At 39.2% G+C, this 25,413-nt stretch overlaps 1 protein-coding gene across 1 annotated transcript in view; it reads right to left on the bottom strand.

Annotated features, from left to right (window-relative positions):
* Nucleotides 1-25,413, bottom strand: part of Eif2ak4 (eukaryotic translation initiation factor 2 alpha kinase 4) — a 107,706-nt gene that overhangs the window by 68,850 nt on the left and 13,443 nt on the right. The window contains exons 2-7 of the mRNA XM_005381212.2: nt 20,570-20,682; nt 19,160-19,262; nt 13,364-13,516; nt 10,353-10,433; nt 8,491-8,639; nt 4,009-4,124 (exon numbers count right to left, since the gene is read on the bottom strand). Coding sequence (XP_005381269.1) covers nt 4,009-4,124; nt 8,491-8,639; nt 10,353-10,433; nt 13,364-13,516; nt 19,160-19,262; nt 20,570-20,682 — 715 coding nt within the window. The remainder of the gene's footprint in view (nt 1-4,008; nt 4,125-8,490; nt 8,640-10,352; nt 10,434-13,363; nt 13,517-19,159; nt 19,263-20,569; nt 20,683-25,413) is intronic.

Genomic DNA, 25,413 nt, shown 5'->3' with positions numbered 1-25,413 from the left:
TGGAATGGAGGGGATGTCATTTATATAATGTCTAATTAAATTTCTGTGTTATACCGTGCAGTCTTGTAATATTTATCTCCCCAATTAGGGTTCTCTTTAATTTATAATTTTATTATTGCCACTCTCTTATCACTTTTTAATGATGGACAATAAAAGGGATAAAAGGACACAATGAAATGAGGCTATATTATAGCTAGCAATGATTATTTATACAGTTCAATAGTTTTCTATGTAGTTCCAAAAGCTTTAAAGTAAAAAACAAATATTAGTTGGTTTTCAAGTATTTTACTATTGAAAACTAAAAATTAGTTGATTTTTTATTAAAAAAACACTCCCTAGAAAATAATGATATATTTAAAAAACTAGACCCACTGTGAGAAATCAAAATAAATAATTTATGTGGTGGTTTTATAAAAAATTCTTCAGTTGTAAATGCACCTCCTAATGAAGGTATTAACCAAGGTGAATCTGTCTAATGAGCACCACAGAGAATAAGAGACCATGTTAATTTGCCGTCCTGATTTCCCCTGATTATTAAAAAGAGGGAGTTTTATGCTGTCTTCCATGAATCTGAAATGCCTGAGTCAAGGACGGCCTTGCATCCAAAGCCAGTCATCTCTACCACTGTCTTGAACCTGCAGGTGGTTGCCTGAAGTATGACAGCCTTGTGTGTGCAGATTCTTATCCCGTTCAGGCTTGTGAAATGTCTAGTTCATAGATTATTTAGATGTTTGGTTTCTTCTCTCTCTACCTGCAGCCTGCACCCTGGCTACTCTCCTGCTTATTTATATCTCATTAAAGGAGTAGGGAGAAAGATGCTGAAAAAAAAGCAAACCCCAGTTAGATCACATGGTGACCTGTTTGTTTATTCATGAGACTGAAAGTTAAACTGCCAAACTTATTATACACAAGTAAGCCCTATGTCAATTAGTGCTCTAACTACATGGCTAAGAAAAGATGACATCTATTTAGAACAAAGGAAATAGAGACTGAAAACTTTTTTAAAATTTTTTTTTAAAGACAAGGTCTTCTTAAGTTGCTGAGATCTGTCCTTGAACTTGTAATTCTCCTGCTGTAGCCTTCCAAGCAGCTGTGATTATAAATGTGAGCTAGCACATCTGGCTGAATGTTTAATTTTAAATATAGCAATTCAAATCCTAAAGTGCAAGGCCAGCCTCACTTCAAAAAACCTTCAGTAGACAACATTGTTAAATAGATATATAGAAAATACAGTGGTTTTCCTGGCTAGGTACAACATGCCAAACAAGGAAACACTAAGCAGATGAATATCAACTTAAGAAAATGACACCTGGTCATTAAAGATCACAGGCAATAGAAGAGCTAACACAAAGACTTCTGAGAAGATGGCAGAGCAGTAAAGAGTGACAAATCAACTCTCTAAGATTCAGAATCCAGACATGATAACAACAACTTGTGGAAAAGGAGGAGTGAGGTGGGTCCCTGGGACCTAGGAATGACCTGAAGGGAAAACTGGAACTCATAGAGAAAAGGAGGGGGCAATCTGCACTTACTCAGCAGCTCTCAGCTCGTGGCAGGAGCGAGAGCAAGACTGAATCTACAGAGACACAGTGAAGGTAAGTGACTCCAGAGGGCTCCTGGGAGAAACACACCAGTCAACAGAGCAGTGCACATGGTGTACTACAACCACTAATGTATAACTCCAGTCCAAGTGACTGCTGTGTCAAATGGAGAGGGTACCTGGCCAGATGCTATTTTAGGGAGGGGCCAACTAAATCCAGGATTCAGAACAGCCATGGGTTTGTTTCATCTCAGGGTAACTATTGTTGAAATTCTACAGTGAACTGGGTAAGTGACAAACGTAGATGTCCAGGGTCAGGAAGATAGGGTCAGGAAGTTGTGGTCAGGCCAGGAAGAAATACCCAGAGTATGGTAATCTGAAAGACTCAGGCCCCAACCCCACAGCCAGAGGCCAGGATCTGAACTTCTATGGATTTGAAAGCACCAGAATCAGTCCCCACCCTAGCCTTACTGCAGGCTTGTTAGGCTGATCCAGTCCAGATCTGGTCTCTGTCTGCCTCCTTTGTCTACCACTGACAGTGGAGCCATGTTCTGAATTGGGCACTACCACAAATCATAAATCCCAAAAGATAACTACAGACTTGAAATCATACAGAAATCCCTTTTTTGTTTGCTTTTTCTTTTCTAGATTATTGCTTTTTGTCTTTCCTTTCTTTCTATCCCTCCTGTCTTCTTCAACCGTTTCCCAAGGCTTGGATAAAATTCCTTTGTCCTTCAGCCTTGCTTCTTATCTCTTTCTCTTATATTTCTCTATTTTTTTCTTTTTATCCCTTTTAAACTTTCTCCCTTGAGAGAAAACTTGCTCTAGTGAGTGTATATTTATTAGATATAATTTTCTGATTTGTTTTAGATATGCTATATAACTATATGAGCTCTTGTACCTATGGTTAAGGGTGGAAAAGTAGTAGTACAACAGTTTATCATTTTTTAGACTGTACTTAACAACTACTGTTATAACTGATTGTACTACTTTAACCAAAGTGACATAGTTGTTGTGATCAGATGTTCTTTCTTGTATGCCAACACCAAGATCTTCTGGGGGTCATAAACAATACTGTAGTCTTGTACCAAAAAACGTGGCAGTAGGCCAAATTGGCAGCAACCCTTTATCTCTAATAAACGGAAGAGGCAGGATCTTGGCACAGACCCAAATGTCAAAAAGAAGCTATGCACAGAAGACATCTCTGAAGAGTAGTCATTTCCTAAAGAGGTCCAGATACTAGTAATAAAGCTACCTGCTATAATAAGAAATTTACAGGCCTCAACACAGAAAACAAATAAACAACAACAAAAATAGAAAATGACATGACACAAAAGGAAGATGCAACCATAACACCAACTTGCCAAGGCAAATCAAGGGGGCACTGAAGTGGAAGAACTAAAAAACCTCCCATCTTAAATTTATGAACAGTGGTACTATAAGTAACAACACTGATCAATAAGTCTCTTGACAAAAAACAAAACAGAGGTAACTAAAGAGATGATGACCATAACGAAAGAAGCAATTAGCAAGTCTCAAGTAGATACAGATTTAAAAAAAAATAGAGGAGATTAGGAAAGACATGGAAACCATGAAAGTCCAACATAGAAAAGAACTGGATTCCATAAAATAGGCTCAAATAGAAATCCAGATTAAAAATTCTATTGAAAGTACACATAGCAGAGTCAACCAATGTGAAGATAAAGTATCAGATCTAGAAGACAGGGTTTAAGACAGGTGATCCTCAAATGAAAGACTTCTTAAAAATCGCAAGAGACCACAAAAATCAATCCAACAGTGGCTAGATGATGCAAAAAAAAAAAAGACTAATATAAGAATAATTGGAATCAATGAAGAACCAGAAGATAGCACAAAGGACATAAAAAAAATCTGTACACAGAAGTGACAGCAGAAAGCTTCCTAAGCATAAAAAAAGAACTTGACATATAGTTAAGTAAGGCATATAGAACTCCAAATAGCCATGATCAGGAAAAATCTACACCAAGGAACATAATAGTCAAGATTCCAGAAGTTCAGTCCAAGAAGAGAATATTAAAAGCTGTTAAAGAAACCAATCACCCATAAAAGAAAACCCATCAGAATTATAGTAGACTTCTCAAGGTCACAGGCAACAGAATTCATTTTGCTATATATATTTTATTTGTATTAGCTTCACATGAGGTAAGAGTCCCATTTCAACCATTTTTTTGATTCAAAAAGCTTAGAAGATCAAAATAATAATTTTAGAATTACATTTAGGCTAACAGTATTTCCAGCAATATTGACTGCTTTATTAGTAACTTGTCATTTTTGTCATAAAGAGAAGGAACTAAAATAAGCAACTACCTGCTTAATAGTCTTCCTTCAACCACATGGGTTTACACAACATGGTGTTTTTTCTATGCTGTTCCTTCATGTTTAACCTTAGCCATTACAATAAGTTAAGGGAATTTAGCTGGTTTACTCACCAATACATCTCCCTTTGTGCACCATGAGCTGGTCAGGACTACCCATACAGAAATACAGGATTTCACAAGAGCCAGGAGAATCTTCACTACTGCATATAGAATACTGACGTTCTCGCCTTAAAAATAAATTTGGACAATTTTTTTTCCCTTTAGTTTAACATAGGAAATTCTTGCCCCTCCACTTTTTCTTGTTGATTTGTCCACTCACAATCCAAAATCTATGTCTACTGGGAATGAAGCAGAAAGTGCTATTGGGGAAGCTGTTCAACTCCTGGACTTCTCACTGTTGCTTTCCTCACATAAGCTTCATAAACACCTAACTCTAGGTTTGTGCTGCCCAATACAATAGCTACTAGCCACTTGTGATTACTTACATTTAAATTAAATTTCAGTTTAAGAGTATTAACTGTATTTAATATTCAGTTGTATACACATCTAGTGGCTACTATATTGGACAGCACAGATGCAGAATACTGCCATCACCATAGAAAATTCTAACAGCCAATAGTGATTTAGATTAATTCCACAATGATGCCCCATATGCTCATTCCCATGCACATATATATCTGGACAAAGTTCCAAAACAGGGGGGTTTATGGCCCTATGAATGCATGCCAAGTTTCCCACTTTGCCTTCAATGTTTGAAAGCTCATTCATTCTCTCACTTGCCTTTGGGAAATACTTCCTATCAGTATTCCCCTCTATGACTTCCCCAAAATACTCATACCCACCTCCACCCCCTGCTTCTGGATGGGGAGCAATAGCTGAGAAGCTAGATAATGATGCAAAAATAACAAAACGGGGAGAGAGTTGTAGTGAAAGAAGTAAAGGAGAAAGCTTTCTTCCTTGTTTAAATTTTTTTCCCCTTTTTTATTAGTATATGTTTGTGATGCATAATAAATACATTCACCATGAAGAACTGGTACATGTACATATCACATTTTGATCTGTTTTACTTCCTCTTTCCTTCTCCTTCCTCCTGTCTCCCCTCATTCCTAGGTCTCCTTCTCATCTCTACATAGCCCGCCTCCCTGTTTCCTATCATAAGATAGGAGAGCTTCTTATGGTTATGGCTGAACACTTACAGGAAATGCTTTAAGTACTTGGACAGATCTCCAAAGAGATCAACCTCTCGCTCTAAGTATGGTCTTCGCTTTTATTTTCACTAAAACCATAAGGCCATGAGAAGTCCACAATTCCTGTTGTTCCACCTACAAAGTAACTTGGTATTGGCCTCATTTCTTTTGGGCTAAGACTGAGGAAGGACCACAGGGAATATCCTCAGTTGCTTTCCTTACTTTCTCCTCCAAGATCTTGGCCCATCAGTTGGCCTTTTCCCTATAGGTTCAATCTGTCCCCATCCCCACACTCTCTGCCTTCAATTCTGCCCCACCACCCACTTTTGTTCTTCCTATTGAAACTTCTGCACTTCTTGCTGTCTTCACTTCTTGTACCTTCTGGTTACTCCTTACACCACTGTAATGTCAATAACACTATGCCCTCTCTCCCACCTACTCTCAACCTCATTTTTTTCTTCTCTTGATTCTTTGACTTTGGCTGGTGAAAAACAGGTGAGCTTCCTTAGGTTCCTAGCTCTTGTGTCTAATTGGCCCTTAGCTACCATCCTCTTTTGTACATTTTCCCTGCCCTTTGAAGTCATCTCCAACTTCCTCCTGGACACACAATACTCTCTGCTTCCAGTCCTGAACATCTTCTCCTTTCCCAAACCACTCCTTCATCAGTGACAAAACTATGTATTGTGGTAAGACTATACTACACATGTCCACATATTCTAAACCCAGGCAAATAAGTAGTATATTGCCATCCTGTTTAAATTTCTACTTCTGAAGTTATTTGTACAAACAGGAACATTCTCAGATTTATAGAAAAAAGGCTAAAAGAAAGGTTCAAAATCATACACCAGGGCTGGGGATATAGCTCAGGGGCACACGTACCTGTGTGGCAAGTGCAAAGTCCTGAGTTTGATTCCTCGTACCAAAACAAAAATGATACACTAGACTTACATAAAATATCTAATAGCCTCTCCATATCAATTCTGTCCCTCTAGCAGACAATGCTAATGGTCATGTTAGTGTAAGCCATCTTAATGTCCTCTACTGTGAGTGAATGCTTGGTGTTATGGTGTTTTAGAATATTAATCATCCCATTATGTCTGATTCATACAAACATAGGGTTAAGAATTATAAGAAAAAGATCATTAGGATTAAAGGAATAGTAAAGATAATTTTAAAAAAATGAAAAATTGTGACACATGCCTCTTAGGATTGTTTCACTGCAGGAACAATGCTGGAGGATAAAATCAGAATTTTACCACAGTTTGAGAGGAAGAAACAAAAAAGCAAAATCCAGAGTCACTGATTATCTTCTGTTTACACACAGAAGATCGATCTGTCTATCTATGTATCTATCTATCTGGAATGCTTACACAGTTTACTTGGTACTCATTAAGAGCTGGGCTTATAAGAACCTTTTGGTTTACTTGTTTGTTCACAAGTAAAGTGGCTTCTGAACTTGGTAAGAACCCCCTCCCCCCCCACCGGGGTAAACAAACCAATGACAGGGGTCTTGCGAACAATGGTCTATTCTGGATATGGAATATTCATGGGTTTGAAATAGAAACACCATTTGTGTTATCAGTTTGGCCAAGCAGCTATGGCATTATCCAACCTGCTAAGGATAAAGGGGACTTCCAAAAATAATTGTCAAATAATACTAACTACATCTTATAAAGGAGAGAGAATTTGATATAACTCACTTTGGATGACTAAATTAGGTATCTAGAAACTTGAAAACTGAAAAAAAGAAAATAAAGAAACAAATAAATACATAAAAAGAAAAAAATAAAGAGGCAGCCACGTGGTATATATCAAAGACTTTACTTCTTTTTTATTGTCGTTTGTTTGTTTTTTGAGCAGTGTCTTGCTATGTCATTTAGACTGGCCTTAAACTCACTATGTAGCCCAGATTGGCCTCAAACTCAAGGCAATCCTCCTGCCTCATTCTCTCAAGTGCGGGGATTACAAGCATGCACTACTACATCCAGCTAACACCTTACTTCTTAACCAAAGAAGCATGGGAACTATTCTTCAAGGAAGATTCACTTTTCTCAGTCAGTAGGCAATGCAGCGGGAGTGCAGAGTTCCACCCAGATCTGTGCAACAAACTTGGCAAACAATAGATGAAATAGAGGAAACTATTTCTTTTCACCTTTGTCCTTGGAAGCTGATGGAACACTGTTTTATCTGAGATGCCATTCTACAGGGTTTACATAAAGTTATTCCATTCATATCAATGGCAGAGACACTTTCCCACCTTGAATAAATTTGCTATTTTTGATCTCAAAAGCAAGTTTAACTTTGGATTCAGTTTATAGTTAGCCACAGATATAAAAACATTTCTATTTTACAAAACTGTTCTTTATATATCTGAAAAGATTTATTGATTCTCATTTATCTACTTCTCACACAATAGGAGTTTGCCAAATACTTTCTAGTGAAATTTTCCAGTAACTTTACAATATTTTGCCTGTTGGAAACCTAGTTGCCAAAACTATCTAAATTGGTAAAGAGTTATAAGGGAGTCAGTAAGGATGTATTCCTCAAAAAGGAATTGTTACCAGAAAGAGTATTTAAAATAAATTTTAGTTTACCCTAGTAGTAGGTAATACCAAAATGACTTCTAGACAGTTTTAAAAAACAAGTAGATCATTTGGGAAAAACTAAAATGGTTCTTTCCAACAAACTATAGCTTGAAAGTTTATATAGATCTTTAGTTTGGTACTGAAAATGTTTCTTTTCATAGAATCGTTGGTTTTGAGTGTTGCTTATAGTCTTGCAAGACAGTTTAAAAAGCTGAGGTTCCTACATTATTTAATAACTTAACCATTCATAAATGGTTTCTGCGCTACAATTCCTTTCTAGTCTAAAAGGAGAACAGCCAGGGAAGTCTCAGTCATCTAGTGGGAAGGGATCTGGAGGAAGAAGTAGAGTCTTCTGCGTGACCTTGCATGACAAGAACAACCCATAAAGCTGCCTCAGCAACAATGGAGAGGGAGCCCAGCAGCAAACGGGGCCCCTTCTCATGAAAAGGATGTCCTGTGTGTGCCCACGCCCATGGTTAGATCTAAAGGGCTGGAGACTGAAACATATACAAGATGGAAGAAAAAAATTTGAAACATTTACTAGGTAACTATGTCATAAAATGTCAAATCAAATGGTACTGAAGGTAAGATTGTAACGTGTTACAGGCCGTTTTAAAGGAGTCTGAGATATGAAACTGGTTTCATTAAAGAGACTTGGAAAGCCTTATATGAAAATTTGGTTTTATACAACCAAAATATTAAGATACATAGGCTTTGAAAAAGATATTGAGTCCTATCTGGAAATTTCACCAAATTTTACTGTAAGTTGTTTTAATTTTCTACTTTTTTACTCTCCCAGATCAGAAATCCCAGGGACTTACTTAGACCTTCCTGAGGAGTTTGCTCGGTGTTTGCCATTTCCTACAAAATCAGGAGACCCTCCATGTATAATGACGGTTGCTCTGTGTCCTCCTGGGTCTTTCCTAGAGCTGTGGTCTTGGTTTGACAGATTAGCAATTTCCAAACGTTCCTAGAAGAGCAAAATCCAGTTTAAGTACAAGTAAGAAATGGAAAACAAGCATAGTACCTAGTTTTTAATTCCATATAAAGTGCAAACTTTATTTAAGGTGAATGTATACAATACATTTGAACTCAACTGTAAGAAAATTTAAACCCTCCCCACCAAATATGCATTAGGTTAGGAAATGAAGTTCAGGTTACAGTTTTAAGAGAATTGTGCTTGACAGGGCAGCAGATCTGACACAAGATAGAAAAGTTGGTGGAAACAGAAATAATGTTTTAGCTTTGTACACAGCTTTGTACTTCACACAGGGCAATATATTTGTCTGTTGAAATAAGCACAAGACACAGAAGAAAAAGCATTATCAGTTCTATACGTAAGGTATGAGGAAAACGAGTCACACAGTGTCAACTGGCAAGGTCATGGTCAAGCAGCAAGAAAGCCTTAGCTAAGTAGTGCTTATTGGCACATTGGTGCTGCTTCTCAACACACCAACAGTGTCCTTTAAGTTAAATGTAATACTTCTAAGCCAGAGAATGAGCAAAACTTTTTTTTTTTTTTTTTTAGCAAAACTTTTTTCTGGGTTTATCCAAAAATGTTTTACTCTTTCTGACTGAGCCAGAATCAGAGAAAATAAAAAAGCACTTTATCCTGCATCACCACCGCTTTTTAAACTGCTGGGTTGAGAGTCAGCCTTCACTGGATGTAATCTCAGGTACATACATACTTTCCACTCACTCTTTAGTATGAACAGATAGTTTTATTTTGGGGTATTAAGAACTCCAGGCCATGTTAATTAACAAGACTTCGGTCTCCTTTATTTTGATTCATTTGGTAAGTTACTGTGGGAGACTGCCAAGCTGTGCTCTCTTGAGAAACAAAGCCCCTTGCCTTGATCTTTACTTGACCTTTACTTCAACCCTGTTCACTGAGACATGCAGAGCTGGCTATACTGAAGCAGATGTTCTCTTAGTTGGCCAAAAGAATGTGACTGAATCTGGCTGCCAATGTGTCTCATTACAGCACATGGGCAAGAACTACCCCCTTCGCCCCCGCTGATGGCTGAAATGGGGGCTCAAGCAAGAGCCTTGTGATTCCTGGGCTAAGACATCAGATAACATCTCAGCTAAGGCCACGTGACTCAAAAAGAATTATACTTTCCTGGCAGTAAATGTGCCAGCCTTGCATATATCATGCTATCCACTGTATTGCTAATTGGAGGGCCAATGTGCCTGGTACAAAATTGCTCTGTTTCTTCTTATAGCCAATGCCTGCAAAGTTTCTCTTCCCTCACTCTACCACAACCCCTACCCACCTCCCCGACTGATACCAATAAAGGCCATGAGCTTTTAGACTGGTGGCCTTCTGTATGACACAAGATGAACATGGTTCATCCCAGAGCTCCTCAACTGCAGAACTTTCTTTCTTTGTCTTTGTTTTGCATCCATGTGCCATACTGCTGGGTGGGAGGGGTTTCACTAAATTACTGTAATGGTAAAAGCCTGAGTCATCTCGTGATGATCTATAACTCAGTTTTCCACCTATTTGGGGAAATTTGCAATATACAATAAAATTAAACTTTGGGGTTGTTGATTGTTTTTAGTGCTTTGTTTTAAGCTTTACAACTGATAGCAATATGGAAGGTAAAATATCAGTGGAAATAGAAACATTTATGAGTAGCAAAACATAAATTATCTTAGTATAGCAAAATTCACAGACTACCTGCTTAGCCATTTCTTTCCTTTTTTTCTCTTCTTTTATCTCTTCTTTCCTCCTCTGAATCTCATGAAGGATTTCCCGTTGCTGAAATAAATCAAGTTACCATCAGATGCCAATCTCTGAAGTCCATACAATGTGTAAATTATGGAGCTACAAAGTCTTTTGAAAGTCAATAACGCAAGCCTTTTTTCTGCCCCTAAGGATATGAATATACATAACCCTAGTGCAAAGTGCCTTGAAAGGGTCCTTGGACAGTGGCTTCCTGGCTGAGTTTTGGAGACTGTGGAGAGGGCACTACATGCCATCCTTCATCTCTCTACACAGAGCAGAGAGATGTTCACTGCAGCCACGCTGCCAGTTCTCAATTCTCCTGCCCTCTTTGACACCTGCTTGTCCACTACAGGGAACTGGCACTCTAGTTGCCCTTTGCCACGTGGTCCAGGGCTGGTTTGCTGGAGGTGAGCGGAGCTGTCCCTAGCACCTGGCCAGGGTTGACAATGGCCCAGCCCCATGCTTTCATCTGCCTTCTGTAGTCAATCTTTTCAGTACTAAAGATGGTAATTTGGTCTATTTTTTTTTATTACTTCCTTAAAATTTAACACAATAAGAATCAAAACTATTAAGAGCCTCAACAGAAACTATGATGAAGAATAATACAAAGAATAAAAACATACCCCAAACACATAGGCAGCTGTACCACTGTACCAATACAAGATTCTTAGCTAAAGATCCACTATCTTCTAACAATAAGGAATTGTACACTCTAAATGATGACAAGGCCACATAATCCCCTACAGGATACACAGTACCAAAATAGGTGTGGCCTACAAGGACAGTGTTAACAAATACTTGGTGAAGAAAACAAAGCAGAAAGAACAAAATAAACAGTGTGAACAAACACTTGGTGAAAAAAACAAAGCAAAAAGAACAAAATAAAAAAGAGTCAGGTAAGAGAACCTAAGAAAAGAAGGAAAAATCAAAACCTCAGAAGTAATTGCAAGAAATAGTAGTATCTATGTGGAGAAAACTAGGACACCTCACCAAGATCAAAATGAAAGTGGAAATAGTCCTGGATGGGAAATCTGAATACCATCAAGATGTTAACTTCTAAGTGAATTACGTAAGTTTGGTGCTATTTCAATGAAAATCCAAGAAGGTTTATGTGTTCTGTTTTGACTTTGAGAAAACAGTCCAACACTGCATCTACAAGAATAAATGTGTGAGAAAGGGGAAGGGAAAAAATAATGGTAGATGAAGGGATAGGGAAGGGCAGGCTTGACTTGTCAGATACTAAAACATTCTAAAGATTTAAAGAATGTGTCAGCAACTCACAATAGCTAAATCTTGGAAGTGGCCTATAGACCTATCAACAATGAATGGCTAAAGAAAATGTGATACAGTATATACACAAAATGGAGAACTACTCAGTCATAACAATGGACAAATTTGAGTCATTTGTAGGTAAATGGATGTACTTTGAGACCATAATGCTTAGTGAAATACATCTGATACAAAAGCTCATGGTTTCTTTTATATAAGAGACCCAAAGTATAAACAATTTAAAGAGCAAAATAAAAGATAAATAATAGGAAATATGGAGATAGATCATTTGCAAATGAAAAGGGGATCTAGAGATGGGGGGATGGAAGGGAGAGAAAGGAAAGGGAAGTAAAAATAATTAAGATGCAAGAGGTACATGTACCCCTCACCAGGACCAATATATGACAAAGTAGTTGAGCTAAAACAAGTGTGTAAAGATGCAAGAAGAACCTTGAACAAATTAGATAATTTACTAATAGAACCTACTACAGATAAGTAGCTCAAATATACTTGTAAAGGAAGTATTATAAGATATATAATAAAGAAGGATTTTAATAAATCTTTTAGGAAAATACTCTTAATAAAGAATGATTATTTAATAAACATGTTAGGAAAATGTCCAGGAAAAAAATAAACTGAGGCTCTCCTCTCCACAACCTGTTCTAAATAAGTCAATCAAAGATTAAATAGGAAAAAAAATTACGTTAAAATCAAGAAGGAAGCCATTGTGTTGGAATGTCTGTAATCCCAGCACTTGGGAGGCTGAGGTAGAAGGATTATAAGTTTGAGGTCGGCTTGGGCTACACGGTGAGTTCAAGTTTGCCCTGGACTTCATAGTGGGAGACCCTGTTTCAAAAACTAGGAAAAAAACGAAAAAGGAAATTTAGAGGCATATGTTGTCTTTGATATACAGGATTTTAATGGTAAGGTCAGCATTCATATCCTATACAAACAGATAATCATAAACAACAGTTTAATTCCTGGCTTTTACTACTCATTAGGGCGTGGGATACTTGTTCCACATAAGGAAGAAGCCAACGCTGGTCACTGTGGTACATGCCTGTGATCCTAGGACTCTGAGAGGCTGAAGCACAAGGATCACAGTTCAAGCCTTGCCTGGGCAATCTAGCAAGACTCTGTCTCAAAATTTAAAAAAAAAAATTAAATTAAAAAAAAGGGAGGGGTGGCCAGGAGGGAGAATAGCTCAGTGTGAAGACCCTGGGTTCAATCCCCTGCAACACACAAATAGCATCCAGTGAATTATTGTAAGCTTTGCAAGCTCAGAAAGACCACAGGGGGCCTGATTAACAGATTTTCTTTCTCTTTTGTCTCTCTTTTTTCTGGTTTTCCAAGACAGGGTCTAGCTATGTAGTCTAGGATGGTTTTGAACTCACTATGAGCCAAGTCTGGTCTCAAACTCATGGCTTCAGCCTCCTGAGTGCTAGGATTACAAGCATGTGCCACCATACCCAGTGCTCTTTCTTTTCCTTTTTCTTAAACCTGATAATGATTGCTGGGAGGGAGCCAGACACAGAGTTTCTGTGACTCTTCGGCCTCTGCTCACACAAATCCACATTTCTTCACACTGAGCAAAATTTACAGGTATGTTTGTGCACAGACAGAGACAGAATGAAGACCCACAGAAGCCCCCAGGCCCCTAGGCTGCACTGACAGTGCTGGGGGGGGGGTCTTACCTCTTGCTCCTCTTTCCGTTTGGCCTCCAACAGCCTCTGCTGCTCTTCCTGAGCTCGCCTTTCCAGCATCTCCTCATGGAAAGACTTGGGAGGGGGCTTGTTATGCTCGATCAGAAAGGACTGCACGTGGTGAGCCAGTTCAAATATCATCACCTGAACAAGTCAACAGAAATGGACCACAGTGATCAGCTAATGGGGGACAGGATGCGAAGAGGAGAGGCTTCCGAACAGCAAGCGAGCTGGCCTTCGAGGGACGTACAAGGCCTTTCTTTATTCACTACGCTGCGCTCAGAATCAGGCATAGGCTGCCATCGCAGTGGGAGCAGCTTTTAAGGGGCTCACTGCAGTGTGCTGCAATCAAGACAAGTTGCTACTTAAAGAAAAAAGCTTCACTTTTCTTTTGCAAATCTAGTCATTTTATTGGCATTTCCCTAGACAATAAATCCAATAAAATAGTTTTCTGTACAAATAAACCTGATAAAATATTTAAGATCGTCAGGCATGGTGATGCACTCCTGTAATCTCAGCACTCAGGAGGCTGAGGCAGGAGGATTGTTGTGAGTTTGAGGCCAGTCTGGGCTACAAAGTGAGTTCTACCTTAATATATATATGTAAAAATATATATATATATATTTATTTATAAAAAATTTATAAATATGTTTATATAAAATATATATTTATTTGTAAATATATATTTAGATATATCTAAATATATTATACATTTATAAATATACATTTATATACAAATATATATATAACTTTTGTTTTTAAAAGATTGCATGAAAGCAAAAGCTACCGTGTCAACTAGGCTACCTGTCCACTCTAGAACAGCTGAGCAGAGTACTCATCACCAACATTAGAGCTTTATCTGTCCACCCAGCAGTCTGAAACCATTCTATTCTATTTTCACTCTCCCTGCTAGTAGTGAGCCCGTAGAAGGCTGATCAGGATTTCTTCTCCACTGAGAAAAGCATTCAGAGATAGAGCCAGGAAGAAAAAGGACCCATCCCTCCACTGACATTCTTACTCTGAACATAGAAAGCCACTCTCCCCATCCCTAGCTAAGTCCCAAATCACACCCAGGTTGGTAAAGTAATTCAAGGGGTTCTGAGACTGCACCTTGGTTGGGGTTTGAGCCAGAGGCAGAGTGCTAAGCCACTTCCACAGATGGGGATTGCAGCGCTGAGGATTCTTTTCCCCCAATTTTAATGAAGCAACTTAAAACTTCTCATTTCCAGTATATGTTTCAAGCAGTTTTTAAAGGGACTTAGTGGATGATAAGTAAAAACAGAAGGCACTGTGCACAAGAACACAGTGAGCTCACTTGGTATTCTATCTTCAGGAAGTAAATGTGAAGAAAGCATAACTCTTCTTGGGTGAAGCTAATATATTTTTATTCCACCAGAACTATGGTGTTTACTGGATATATTTTGATTTTGAGTTGAGAAACACCAGTCTAAAGACTAAGCGCCAAGCTCTTCTAAGAAAAACTCTTCTAAGGAAAGCTGGAAAAGAAGCAGGCAGTTTCTTTACGTCACAGAGAAAAGATTTCTAAACCAGAAGCCAAGGATTTTTTTCTTTTACTGATTTATTTTATTTACTAGCATTCTCAGTAAAAGTCAGTCTGATGAAATTTATGAGACTGGATAAAAAGAACCATTTTCTAAACTGCTCCCTAATATACTACGTGGTTCCTCATCTTGCCTCAGACCCCGGGTCAAATCTTAGAGGATCCTCAACTCTTTACATAAGTACCACTCCAGCAGCCCAGTCTAGTCTCCTCACCATCATTTCTCTTCGCAGCACTTGCGCTGCCTGGTTTGTTATATAACTGTCACACTGCTTCTGTCTGCTCCCCCGAAGGGCAGCCAAATGGTTTGCTCACAATGGTTTTCCTGGAGCCACAACAGCACCTGACGCACAGTAGATAGGTAATAAATATTTGCTGAATGAATCAATGAATTTCACTTTGCTCATTTTAAAAAACAGAATCTGAGGTAAACTTAAGTTGTGGATGGATAAACAAACAAGCTGCTGCATAGGCTAATGCAGAGGCAAGTGGGAGTGCTGAAGGACACGTGTTTTTGAGAGTATAGTCCCATTTGAGTAATTAAATGACTCATTGTAATACTCAGTTATCAGCGAATGCCATACCACAATGAGTCCCTAAGCCATGCTTTAATGCTTAATTATACTCCTATTTTACTTGAAAATAAAAACAAGATCTTTAGAACTATGTGTGTCTTTGATTTCCTAATACTTTAGACTTAGTGAAAACAAAATTTAGACAAACAAGAACAGTAATTTGTGCAGTGCATTTCCACATTCAAGGGCCTTTCAAACTTCATTACATGAGGATGTCTCAGATAAGCACTATTTTTTTTTTAAAGTGACAGAATATACACAATGTAATGTTTATCATTGTAAACATGAAGTGTACATTCAATAACGTTTTAAGTGCATTCACATTGTTGTGCAAACATATCCAATATCCATTTCTAACACTTTTTCACTTCTCAAGGGGAAACTCTATGACCATTACAGAACAACTCTCCCTTAATCCCATTCTACTTTCTGTCTCTGAATTTGCATATTCTGTCTTATATTTGTCTTACTGTGACCATTTCATTTCACTTATTATAATGTCCTTTTTTTGTTTTGTTTTTTTTTTTTTTGGTTTTTCTCCGGTACCGGGAACCGAACTCACGACCTTGCGCTTGCCAGGCAGGCGCTTTTGCCGCTGAGCTAAATCCCCAGCCCCTTAATGTCCTTAACTGATATCTTACCAAGTGTTAGAAATTTCCTTCCTCTTTAACGTTGAGTTATGCTCCACTGCATTTTGATCTTCCCCTACCCTAGTGACATGGGGTACAACACTTTTGTGATGCTGGACAAGCGACAGCCAGCTGCAGGTCCCAGCCAGCTACATGATCAGGAGGAGAAACAAGGAACCCTCTACAACGGGGGTCCCCAACACCTGGGGCCATGGCATAGGCCAGTGATGGTGAAACTTTAAGTGCTTTCAATGATACAAATGGCTGGCTGTGACACCCACATCATAGGTTCACCACTACTAACACAGGCTAATAACTGGGCACAATAGGAAATGAAGGTGTAGAAGGAAAACACCCAACTATAAGTGGTCACAATACACCAGAGCCATCCTACAGGCCAGCAGTTCCCAGCACCTGGCCTGTTAGGAACTGGGCGGTGCAGTATGAGGTGAGTGCTGTGTGAACAAGTGAAGCTTCATCAGTATTTACAGCTGTCCCCATTCCCTGCTTTACCATCTGAGCTCTTCCTCCTATTAGATCAGTGGGTGGCATTAGATTCTCATAGGAGCACAAACACTGAGGACTGCACATGTGAAGGATCTAGTTTACACACTCCTGAATCATCCCGAAACCACCCCAGCCCTCCACCCCATACCCTACCTCTCTGTCCATGGAAAAATGGTCTTCCATGAAACAGTCCCTGGGGCCAAAAAAGGTGGGGGACTGCTGCTCCAGTGTGCTCCCATGCTTAGCTTTGATGTTCAGTTGTTTAGGTGTATGAAGTGAATTTTTGACTTATAATGGGTTTATCAGAAAGTAACCCCATTGTAAGATAGTATTTATACATGAATATTTATAGCAATTTTATTTGAAATAGCCCAGAACTTGAAAGAACCCAGACCCCCTTTACCTAGTGAATGGTTAGATACAGACAGTGGTATATCTTTGCCATAAAATACTTACTGAGCAAAAAAGTAACTGCTAGCAATATGTGTAAAACGTGGATGAATCTAGAGAATCCTGTTTAGTGAAATAAGCCAACCCTAAAGCTTATACATTGTACGTAACATCCTTGAAATGAGGAAAGTATAGAAATTGAGAAGAGTAGAGGTTTCCAGGTGTAAAGGAGAGTGTGGAGGAAGAAAGGGGAGACTACCGAAAAGCAGAGGTGAGGGACCTTTTGGTGACAGAATCACTGTCTTTCATGTGTCCATGTCAGTGTCCTGGTTATGATATCATATCAAAGCATTGCAAATGTTACCACCAGGGCAACTGGGTAGAGGGTGCCTGGGGTCTTTCTGTATTCTTACAGAATTCATTGTAGATGAATGTACATCTACAATTATATCAAAACAAAAAAGTTAATTTAAAATAAAGCAAAAATAATTAAATTACAAGTCATGAACCCAAGAAACCAGAGGATTTCCTGTAGGTGAATTTTTTTTTTTTTTTTGGTTTTTCTCCGGTACCGGGAACCGAACTCACGACCTTGCGCTTGCCAGGCAGGCGCTTTTGCCGCTGAGCTAAATCCCCAGCCCCTTTGAATTTTTAATGTAACCGTATTCTTTTTCCATTAGACATCAGAGTTCCCTAAAAGAAATCTAGAATAATGCCGTAGGTCTAGGTTTTGCTCCAGGTCATTTTACAATCACTTTTCTGTAAATTATCAATCACTGGTCTTCTAGAAATAGCATGTTAAGTGGACTCAATTTCTTTCTTTTTTCTTTGTTTGGTCTTTTGAGATAGGTTCTTACTATGTAGTTCAGGCTGGCCTTGAATTCACTTTGTTGCCAATGTTGGCCTTGAACTCACAGCAATCCTCCTGCCTCAGCCTCCAGAGTGCTGGGATTACAGATGTGCACCACCATGTCCAGATAAGTGGACACAATTTCTATAGCCAAAAGGCACCTCATGGACAGCACTGTGACTGACAACATCACAGAATGCAGGTGGAAATCTCCCAGTCACTTTCCAGGAGGTGAGAGCTCTTTCAGTTCTCTTTATCAGACCAGGACAGACAAATGCAGGGCAATTGGGTGGCCCCTTCTCACTCTTCCTAGTTCTTATAGGACAGGATTGTGGAACATGGGCTGCCCCAGGGCTGTTAGGATCAAGAATGTCCCCTTTACGTCTCTCTCCTGTGTCTAGAAGCTCATGTGTTATAGGCTTGGTCTCCTTTGGACCGAAATCTCCAAAGTTAACGATCTCTCTTTAAAAGTTCACTTATCTCAGTTATTTGTTACAGTAACCAAATGCAGACTAACACATTAAACTAAACACTGCATGAGTTTATACAAGTCAGGAAGAGGGACGATACATAAAGGAAACTAGCCTGCCCTGCCTGAGGAAAACACAGTACTAATCTGCTCCCAGGAGTCACCTAGTCTTGCCCTGCAGTCTGCCACCTATGAAAGAATTCATATCTAGACCCTGACTCTCAAAAATTAGTACTGAGCTCAGTGTAAATGCTTAGGTATCGAAGAGACACTGAAGGAGTAATCAGGGCCTCACTTATAGTGCAAAATGTCCTTGAATGCTTGATCTTCCTGCCTCAGCCTCCTGAGTCCTGGGAATATACCATGCCTGTCCTGAAGTAATTACTAATTATCAAGAAGGAAAATAGTAAGTTTTCCTGATATGAAAAAGGGAGAGGTAGTAACGTTTAGGCAAAAATCACTTTTCTGCATTTTCTATCAAAGAAGTTCAAGTAAAGATGCGATCATGGTATGAGGTCCACACTGTGCGTGAAGTATGGCCAGGTTCCTATCGGCTAGTTTCAGAAAAGTCCTAAGTATTGATACTACCACCTGTGTACATTCTACAACTTATAATCCAAAATCTTGTACATTAAATAAATGCAAATAATGAAATCCCTCTTTATAAATACCAATAAGAAACAACATGTTTTAGAGAAAATTGAATTTGAGATGCCCTGATAAAAACCTATAAGCCAAATAAAAGGCAGGAAAACAAATGCTGGTGAGCGCCACGCAGAGTGTTACTGCTTTCCTATGACTCTTACCTCCCCACAGTGTTTTCTGGCCAGTTCCTCCAGGCGGGATTTTAACAAATTAACACTCTCGTTTGACAGACCTTTGGCATTCTTTAACTCTATTTCAGGAACTCTAAAAAAGAAACAGAAACAAAAAAGGAGTTATTCCAGAAAGGGCAGCCTGTTTGTATTGTTTGCTAAGTTCTCAGCACTCTTGAGGGCCTGAGGATTCCACACCCTGTGGGTGATCCTCTCCACGCAACCAGCACCATTTCCCTTTATGTCAAAAGGATTTCAGCCACACCTCAGCAACAGTGCCCAACAAAGAGTCACTGGTCCTCAAGCTGAGCTGTCAGGTGCCCTACTTCTGGGAAACCTGGATTTGTGGGCTCAACTGGCTAGCTCCTAACTGTTCTGTCTGATTGCAGTTTTACAATCGATTAAAATTTTCCCAACATCATTCATTATTTATTGCTTCTCATTTGCCCCTGATCCCCAACTTTGGGTTTTTTCTTTCAAAAAAAATTCTTGCTGATTCTGACTCCAGCCTTGTCATTTAATCATGTGTACTGCCTTGCACGGTCATTCGCAACCCTCATGTGCACCCGCACCGATGCACCGAACCCTGAGAACTCTCTCAAGGGCCTAACTGCTTTGCTCAGTCATGTGCTGAGCGTAAGGCAGAACAAGGATGCTGGGCTTGATGGTACCCAGGAGGGTTCTACCAGCCCTTTTTCATTTTTTATTTCAAGACGGAGTCTTGAAATAATTTTTTATTTCAATTTTTTATTTCAAGACAGGGTCTTGCAGCCCAGGCTAGCCTTGAACTTGCAATCCTCCTGCCTCAGCCTCCCTAATGTGCCACTGCACTCAATGTCATTCCTAGTTTTTGCTTTTTAAGTACTGGGGCATGAATCCAAAGTTAACGCAGTGTCTTCATACTGTGCTACACCCCCAGCTCTTTAAAAAACAATTAAAAAAAAATGGAGACAGAATCTTGCTAAGTAGCTTAATTGCCTAGGTGGGGCTCAAACTTGTTATCTGCCTTCCCCAACCTCCCAAGAGTGCTGAGATAATAGGTATACACCACTATGTCCAGCTGATTTGTACTTTAAAACTAAGTATCAAGTGCTTTAAGCAGTTGGTATGACTTTAGCCTTTTCTTCTCCCTAGTTTATGGAGAATTAAGTAAGTTAACAGGTCAGCAAAAACAAGCAGACACAAAGCAATCATCAGTGCTGATAGTGAGAATTCCATAACGCTAAGCAGACTTAATCCAGGTTTCATGAACATGTCTACAACAAAAGTAGTTCTGTTGAAATACAAGTGATACAAAATGAAATTTTATGAGAATGGGGGGAATACTGTTCATTTTAATCTGTTTCTATGCTATCAAAACAAAAGTGACATCACATTGAAACTATTTATAAAGGTACTCACACATCTGGGTATGTTGGTGGACATTTAACCCTCAAATCGACTTTCACGTACACTTCTTCACCTGTTAGGCCTTGAGGGTACAGAACTAAATTGATTTCAGGGGGCTCTGTGACCTAAAAGAGGAAAAAAACATTTTTTTTCCAGGGAGTCAATCTTAGACTATGATCACCTGAGCTCAAAAGTTCTACTTCTAAAATTTTATATGTAATTATATCTTACATAGGTATTGGACTGATATTTTCCTATATTACCATGATTCATTTTCTATTCACAATCCAGCAAAGTAGGGATGTTATTCAAAAAAACCTTCCCTTTGAGAGACATTGAAAATTGAGACCACCTTCCCCTGGTCTGGCAGGAGGATGCTACAGGTTGCCTGGAGTCCACCAGCCATCCTCAGAAAGTGCCAGAATAGGTGACACAGTGCCCAAACAAAAAGAGCTTGCCTTGAGCATGGGAACCCAGTCTACACACAGCTGCATCCACCTGCATAGCGCTGCACCTGTACCTCTTGAGGGACATGGGGTTGCCTCCATAACCAAGACCTCCATGGAGGCATCAGAGGCATGGGATCTCATCCAGCCGCTTCAGCCAAGGCTACGATTGTGGCAAGTGGGGGTCCTCCAATCCCTGGGGCAAGAGTGAAAATGGTGGAAAGGGACCAAGATAGGGGTTGCAAACTGACACTGCATGGACAGAATGCCTGGACTGCTGGCAGCTGCCAACAATAAGAATGGGCACAAATGATGCTGGCCTAACAAAATGTCCCCTTTGTTAAAAACAGAAAAATAAACATAAAGGATAGACAAAATTTTATAAGTGCTTTCTGCAGAAAGTCAAATCTTCATAGGCTTTGCTGTATACCCAGCTATAAATTTTGGAAAAATATTACAATCACCAATTTAAAACCTTGTCAAGAAAATGATTTCTCTAAAACAAAAAGAGAAAATGTTTTACTGCTACCCAGTAGTGTATATATCACTTAATGAAATACAGAGGGACTTCTGGGAAGTTGGCAGAGCAGTAAGCAGCCACAAATCAACCTCCTCAAGATTCGGAATCCAGGCACTGGATAATAATAACTTGGGGAAGAAAAGGAAAGAGGGAGGTGGATCCCCAGCACCCAGAAAGAATCTGAAGGGAAAATTGGAGCCCACAGAGAAAGTGAAAAGACAGGTCTCAAGGCAGAAAAAGGAGGGGACTAACAGCACTTTCTCCCTGGCTCCTGGCTCATGATATGACTTGAGCTCAAATCTATAGAGACACAGTGAAAGTGGGTGGCTCCAGAGGCCTTCAGGGAGAAATGCACGAGTGGAATGGAGTGGTGGATGCTGTGTGCTACAATGGCTGGTGAGTGACTCCAGTCCAGGTGACTGCCTTGTCCCAAGGAGAGGCTGCTTGGTCAGACGCCATTTTAGGGAGGAGCTCAACTGAACTCAGGACTTGGAGCAGCCATTGGTTGGCTTCAACTCAGGGATCCCAGTGTTGAAATCCTACAGTGACTGAAGTGACTGTAAGGGACAAATGTAGATGTCAGGGTCAGGAAGCCGTGGTCCAGCCAGCAAGAAACACCCAGAGTATGGTAGGCTGAAAGACTCAGGCCCCAACCCCACAACCAGAGGCCAGGATCAGTCTGAACTTCTATGGGTTTGAAAGCACCAGAATCGGTCCCCACCCTAACCCTACTGCAGGCTTGTTGGGATCATCCAGCCCAGATCTGGGCTCTGTCTGCCTCCTTTTGTGTACCAGTGACAGTGGAGCCAATTCTTGAATTGAACACTACCAGAAACTGTAAACCCCCAAAGAAAACTACAGACTTGAAATCAGAGAAATCCCTTTCTTTGTTTGTTTTTTCTTTTCTAGATTATTGTTTTTGTTTTTTCATGAGTGCAAACATTGTTTTTAGTTTTGTATTGTTTTTCCTGTTTTTCTTCTCCTCCTGTCTTCTTCACTAGTTTCTTAAGGCTTACGTAAAATTCCTTTGTCCTTCAGTCTTGCTTCTAATCTTTCCCTTCTTTTATTTCTCTATTTTTTCTTCTTATCCCTTTTAAACTTTGTCCTCTGAGGGTAAAATCACTGTACTGAGTGGATACTTAATGTACATAATTTTCTGATTTATTTTAGATGTTGTTATGTAACTATAAATCTTGTACCCACAGTTAAAGATGGCAACTTAACAGTAATCACACTTTGTCATTTTCTAGTCTGTGCTGGATGGTACTGTTATTACTGATTGTACTACTTCAGCCCAACTGACAGTTGTGATTAATCAATCTTCCTGTATTCCAATACCTAGATTGTGGATCACAAATAATACTACAGTCCACTGTTGGTGACCAGGGGATATAAAATAATAGTTTAGTATGTTAGAGACCAAACTACGTGACTGTGGTCCCATGGTCTGAGGCCAGTGTGACTTGGCTGAAGGAGCAGGAGTTTATAAATACCTGCAAGCTCTCCGGCTGTGTTGAGAAGGCTCATATTTACAGCCTCTTGAGACAAGATAATATCTTCCTACAGAATACAAAATGCAGGCATCTGGGGGAAGGACTTTATCTTGTTCTCTCTGAAATATTAAACTTGAGTCCCATTTTATTATCCTATTTCTACAATAGTCTCCTATTCCAGGAAAAGTGCATTACCCTCTGAGCTTCTCGTTAACTATCCACTGACTAATAAATATGGACAACACTGAGAGATCAAGATTCAGTCCACTAGAGGTGGACTCCTGAGTCCTCCCATCCTCTCCCCTCAAAATACTGTCTTTTGTCTTTTCTTTATTCCCTGTTGTCATCCCATACCCCAGTAGCCATGGTCTGATGGGTTCCCAGCAGTCTAGTACCACAGAACTGGGTGCTAGGCCAAATAGGCAGCAGCCCTTCATCCTAATAAACTGAAGAGGCAGAATCTTGGGACAGGTTCAAAAGCCAAAAAAGAGCTATGCCTAGAAGACATCTCTGAAAAGATGTCATTTCCTAATGAGGTTCTGATACTGGTAATAAGCAATTTATAAGCCTCAACATGGAAAACAAATAAACAACAACAAAAAATAGAAAATGAAAAGACACAGAAAGAAGATGCAACCAATAACCCTCAACTTGCCTGTAATGGTTGCTACACTGTGTCAACTTAAGAAGTTTAGAAGTTTAACTAAGACTCATCAGGGGGCCAAGGCTTTCACTTTGTGAACTTTCATCCTGTAAAAAAGGAGGGCATGGAGATGGCGTGAGTGCTATACCTGCCCTAGGGGGTGGTAGCCTGCTTACAATATAAGAGGCTTGCTCCCCTGACTTGTGCTCTTGTTATTTTTGCTGTTTTCCGTTACCTTGAACTGCTGCCCCTGTGCTATGCCACCCTGCCTTGGAGTCATCTGATTGTGGGCTGAAACCTCCCCAAACTGTGAGCTAAATAAACCTTTCCTTCCTTAATTTTGGGTGTTGGGTATTTTGTCTCAGCAAAAAAAGTAACCAAGACATTGCCCAAAGCAAATCAAAGGGGTATTACAGCAGAAGAAATAAAAAAAACTTTTCATCTTAATTTTATGAATGGTGGCAGTAACAAAACAGATCGATAAGTCTCTTGAGAAAAAAATAAAGAATAATTAAAGAGATGATGACGACAATGAAAGAAGTGATTAGCAAATCTAGGATACAGATGAAAAAAAAAAAAAGGAGCTTAGGAAAGACACAGAAACTATGAAAGCCCAACAGAAAAGAACTGGATTCCATAAAACAGACTCAAATAGAAGTCCAAGAGATTAAAAATTCTACTGGAAGCATACACAGCAGAGTCAATCAATGTGAATATAAAATATCAAATCTAGAAGACAGGGTTGTGCTTGGCAATCATCAAATGAAAGACTTCTTGAAAATAGCAAAGAACCACAAAAAATTAACCTAATAGCTGCTGGATGATGCAAAGAAGACTAAGAATAACTGGAATCAGTGAAGAATCAGAAAATAGCACAAAGGACACAAAAAAACTACACTGAAGTAATAGCAGAAAGCATTCCAAGCATGGAAGAAGAATTTGAGATACAGGAAAGGGAGGCATATAGAACTCCAATTAGCTATGATCAGAAAAAATCTACACCAAGGCATGTAACAGTCAAGATTCCAGAAATTCAACCCAAGAACAGAATATTAAAATTCATTAGAAAAAAAGAAACAAATCACCCATAGAGGAAAGCCCACCACAATCACAGCAGACTTCTGAAAACAAATTCTCAGGGACAGCTTGGGGTGAAGTATTTCAAGCCCTAAAAAAAACCCAAACACCTCCAATCCAGATTGATGTACCTCACAAAACTATCTTTCAAAATTGATGGAGAAATAATACACTTCCATGATAAAGAATACCTAAAGAAATTATGACCACCAAACTAGCACTCCAAAAAGTTGTGAAGGATATTCTAGAATGAAGACAACAATTCTAAGCATCCTAGTAGAATGAATACACTAGGCAAGGTGAACAGTTAAACAGAAGGGAAAGAAAGGGAACTAATAACAGGAAAACGTGATAAGGGTAACTCAATACTTACTAGTTTTAATCAGTAATATGAATGGGATCTTCTTTGCATCACCAATTAAAAGAAATAGACTGGCACAATGGATCAAAAAAGATCCAGCAATATGCTGCATACAAGAAACACATTTAATTAAAAAAGAAATTCATAGGCTGAAAGTCAAATGATGGAAAACAATAATCTATGCAACAGGAACTTGGAAAAAAGCAGAGGTAGTTACTCTATCTTCTGACAAATTGGATTTCAAGCCAAGAGTGCTTGAAGAGGTCTGAAGAGGTAAGAAGATCACTTACATTCTTGTTATGGAAACAATATAAGA

The sequence above is a fragment of the Chinchilla lanigera genome, unplaced genomic scaffold (genome assembly GCF_000276665.1).
Source record: "Chinchilla lanigera isolate Chin_1 unplaced genomic scaffold, ChiLan1.0 scaffold00015, whole genome shotgun sequence".
In the NCBI taxonomy this organism is placed as follows: Eukaryota; Metazoa; Chordata; class Mammalia; order Rodentia; family Chinchillidae; genus Chinchilla; species Chinchilla lanigera.
Note: the sequence above shows the minus strand (reverse complement) of the source record. Positions and strands in the feature narration are given on the sequence as shown.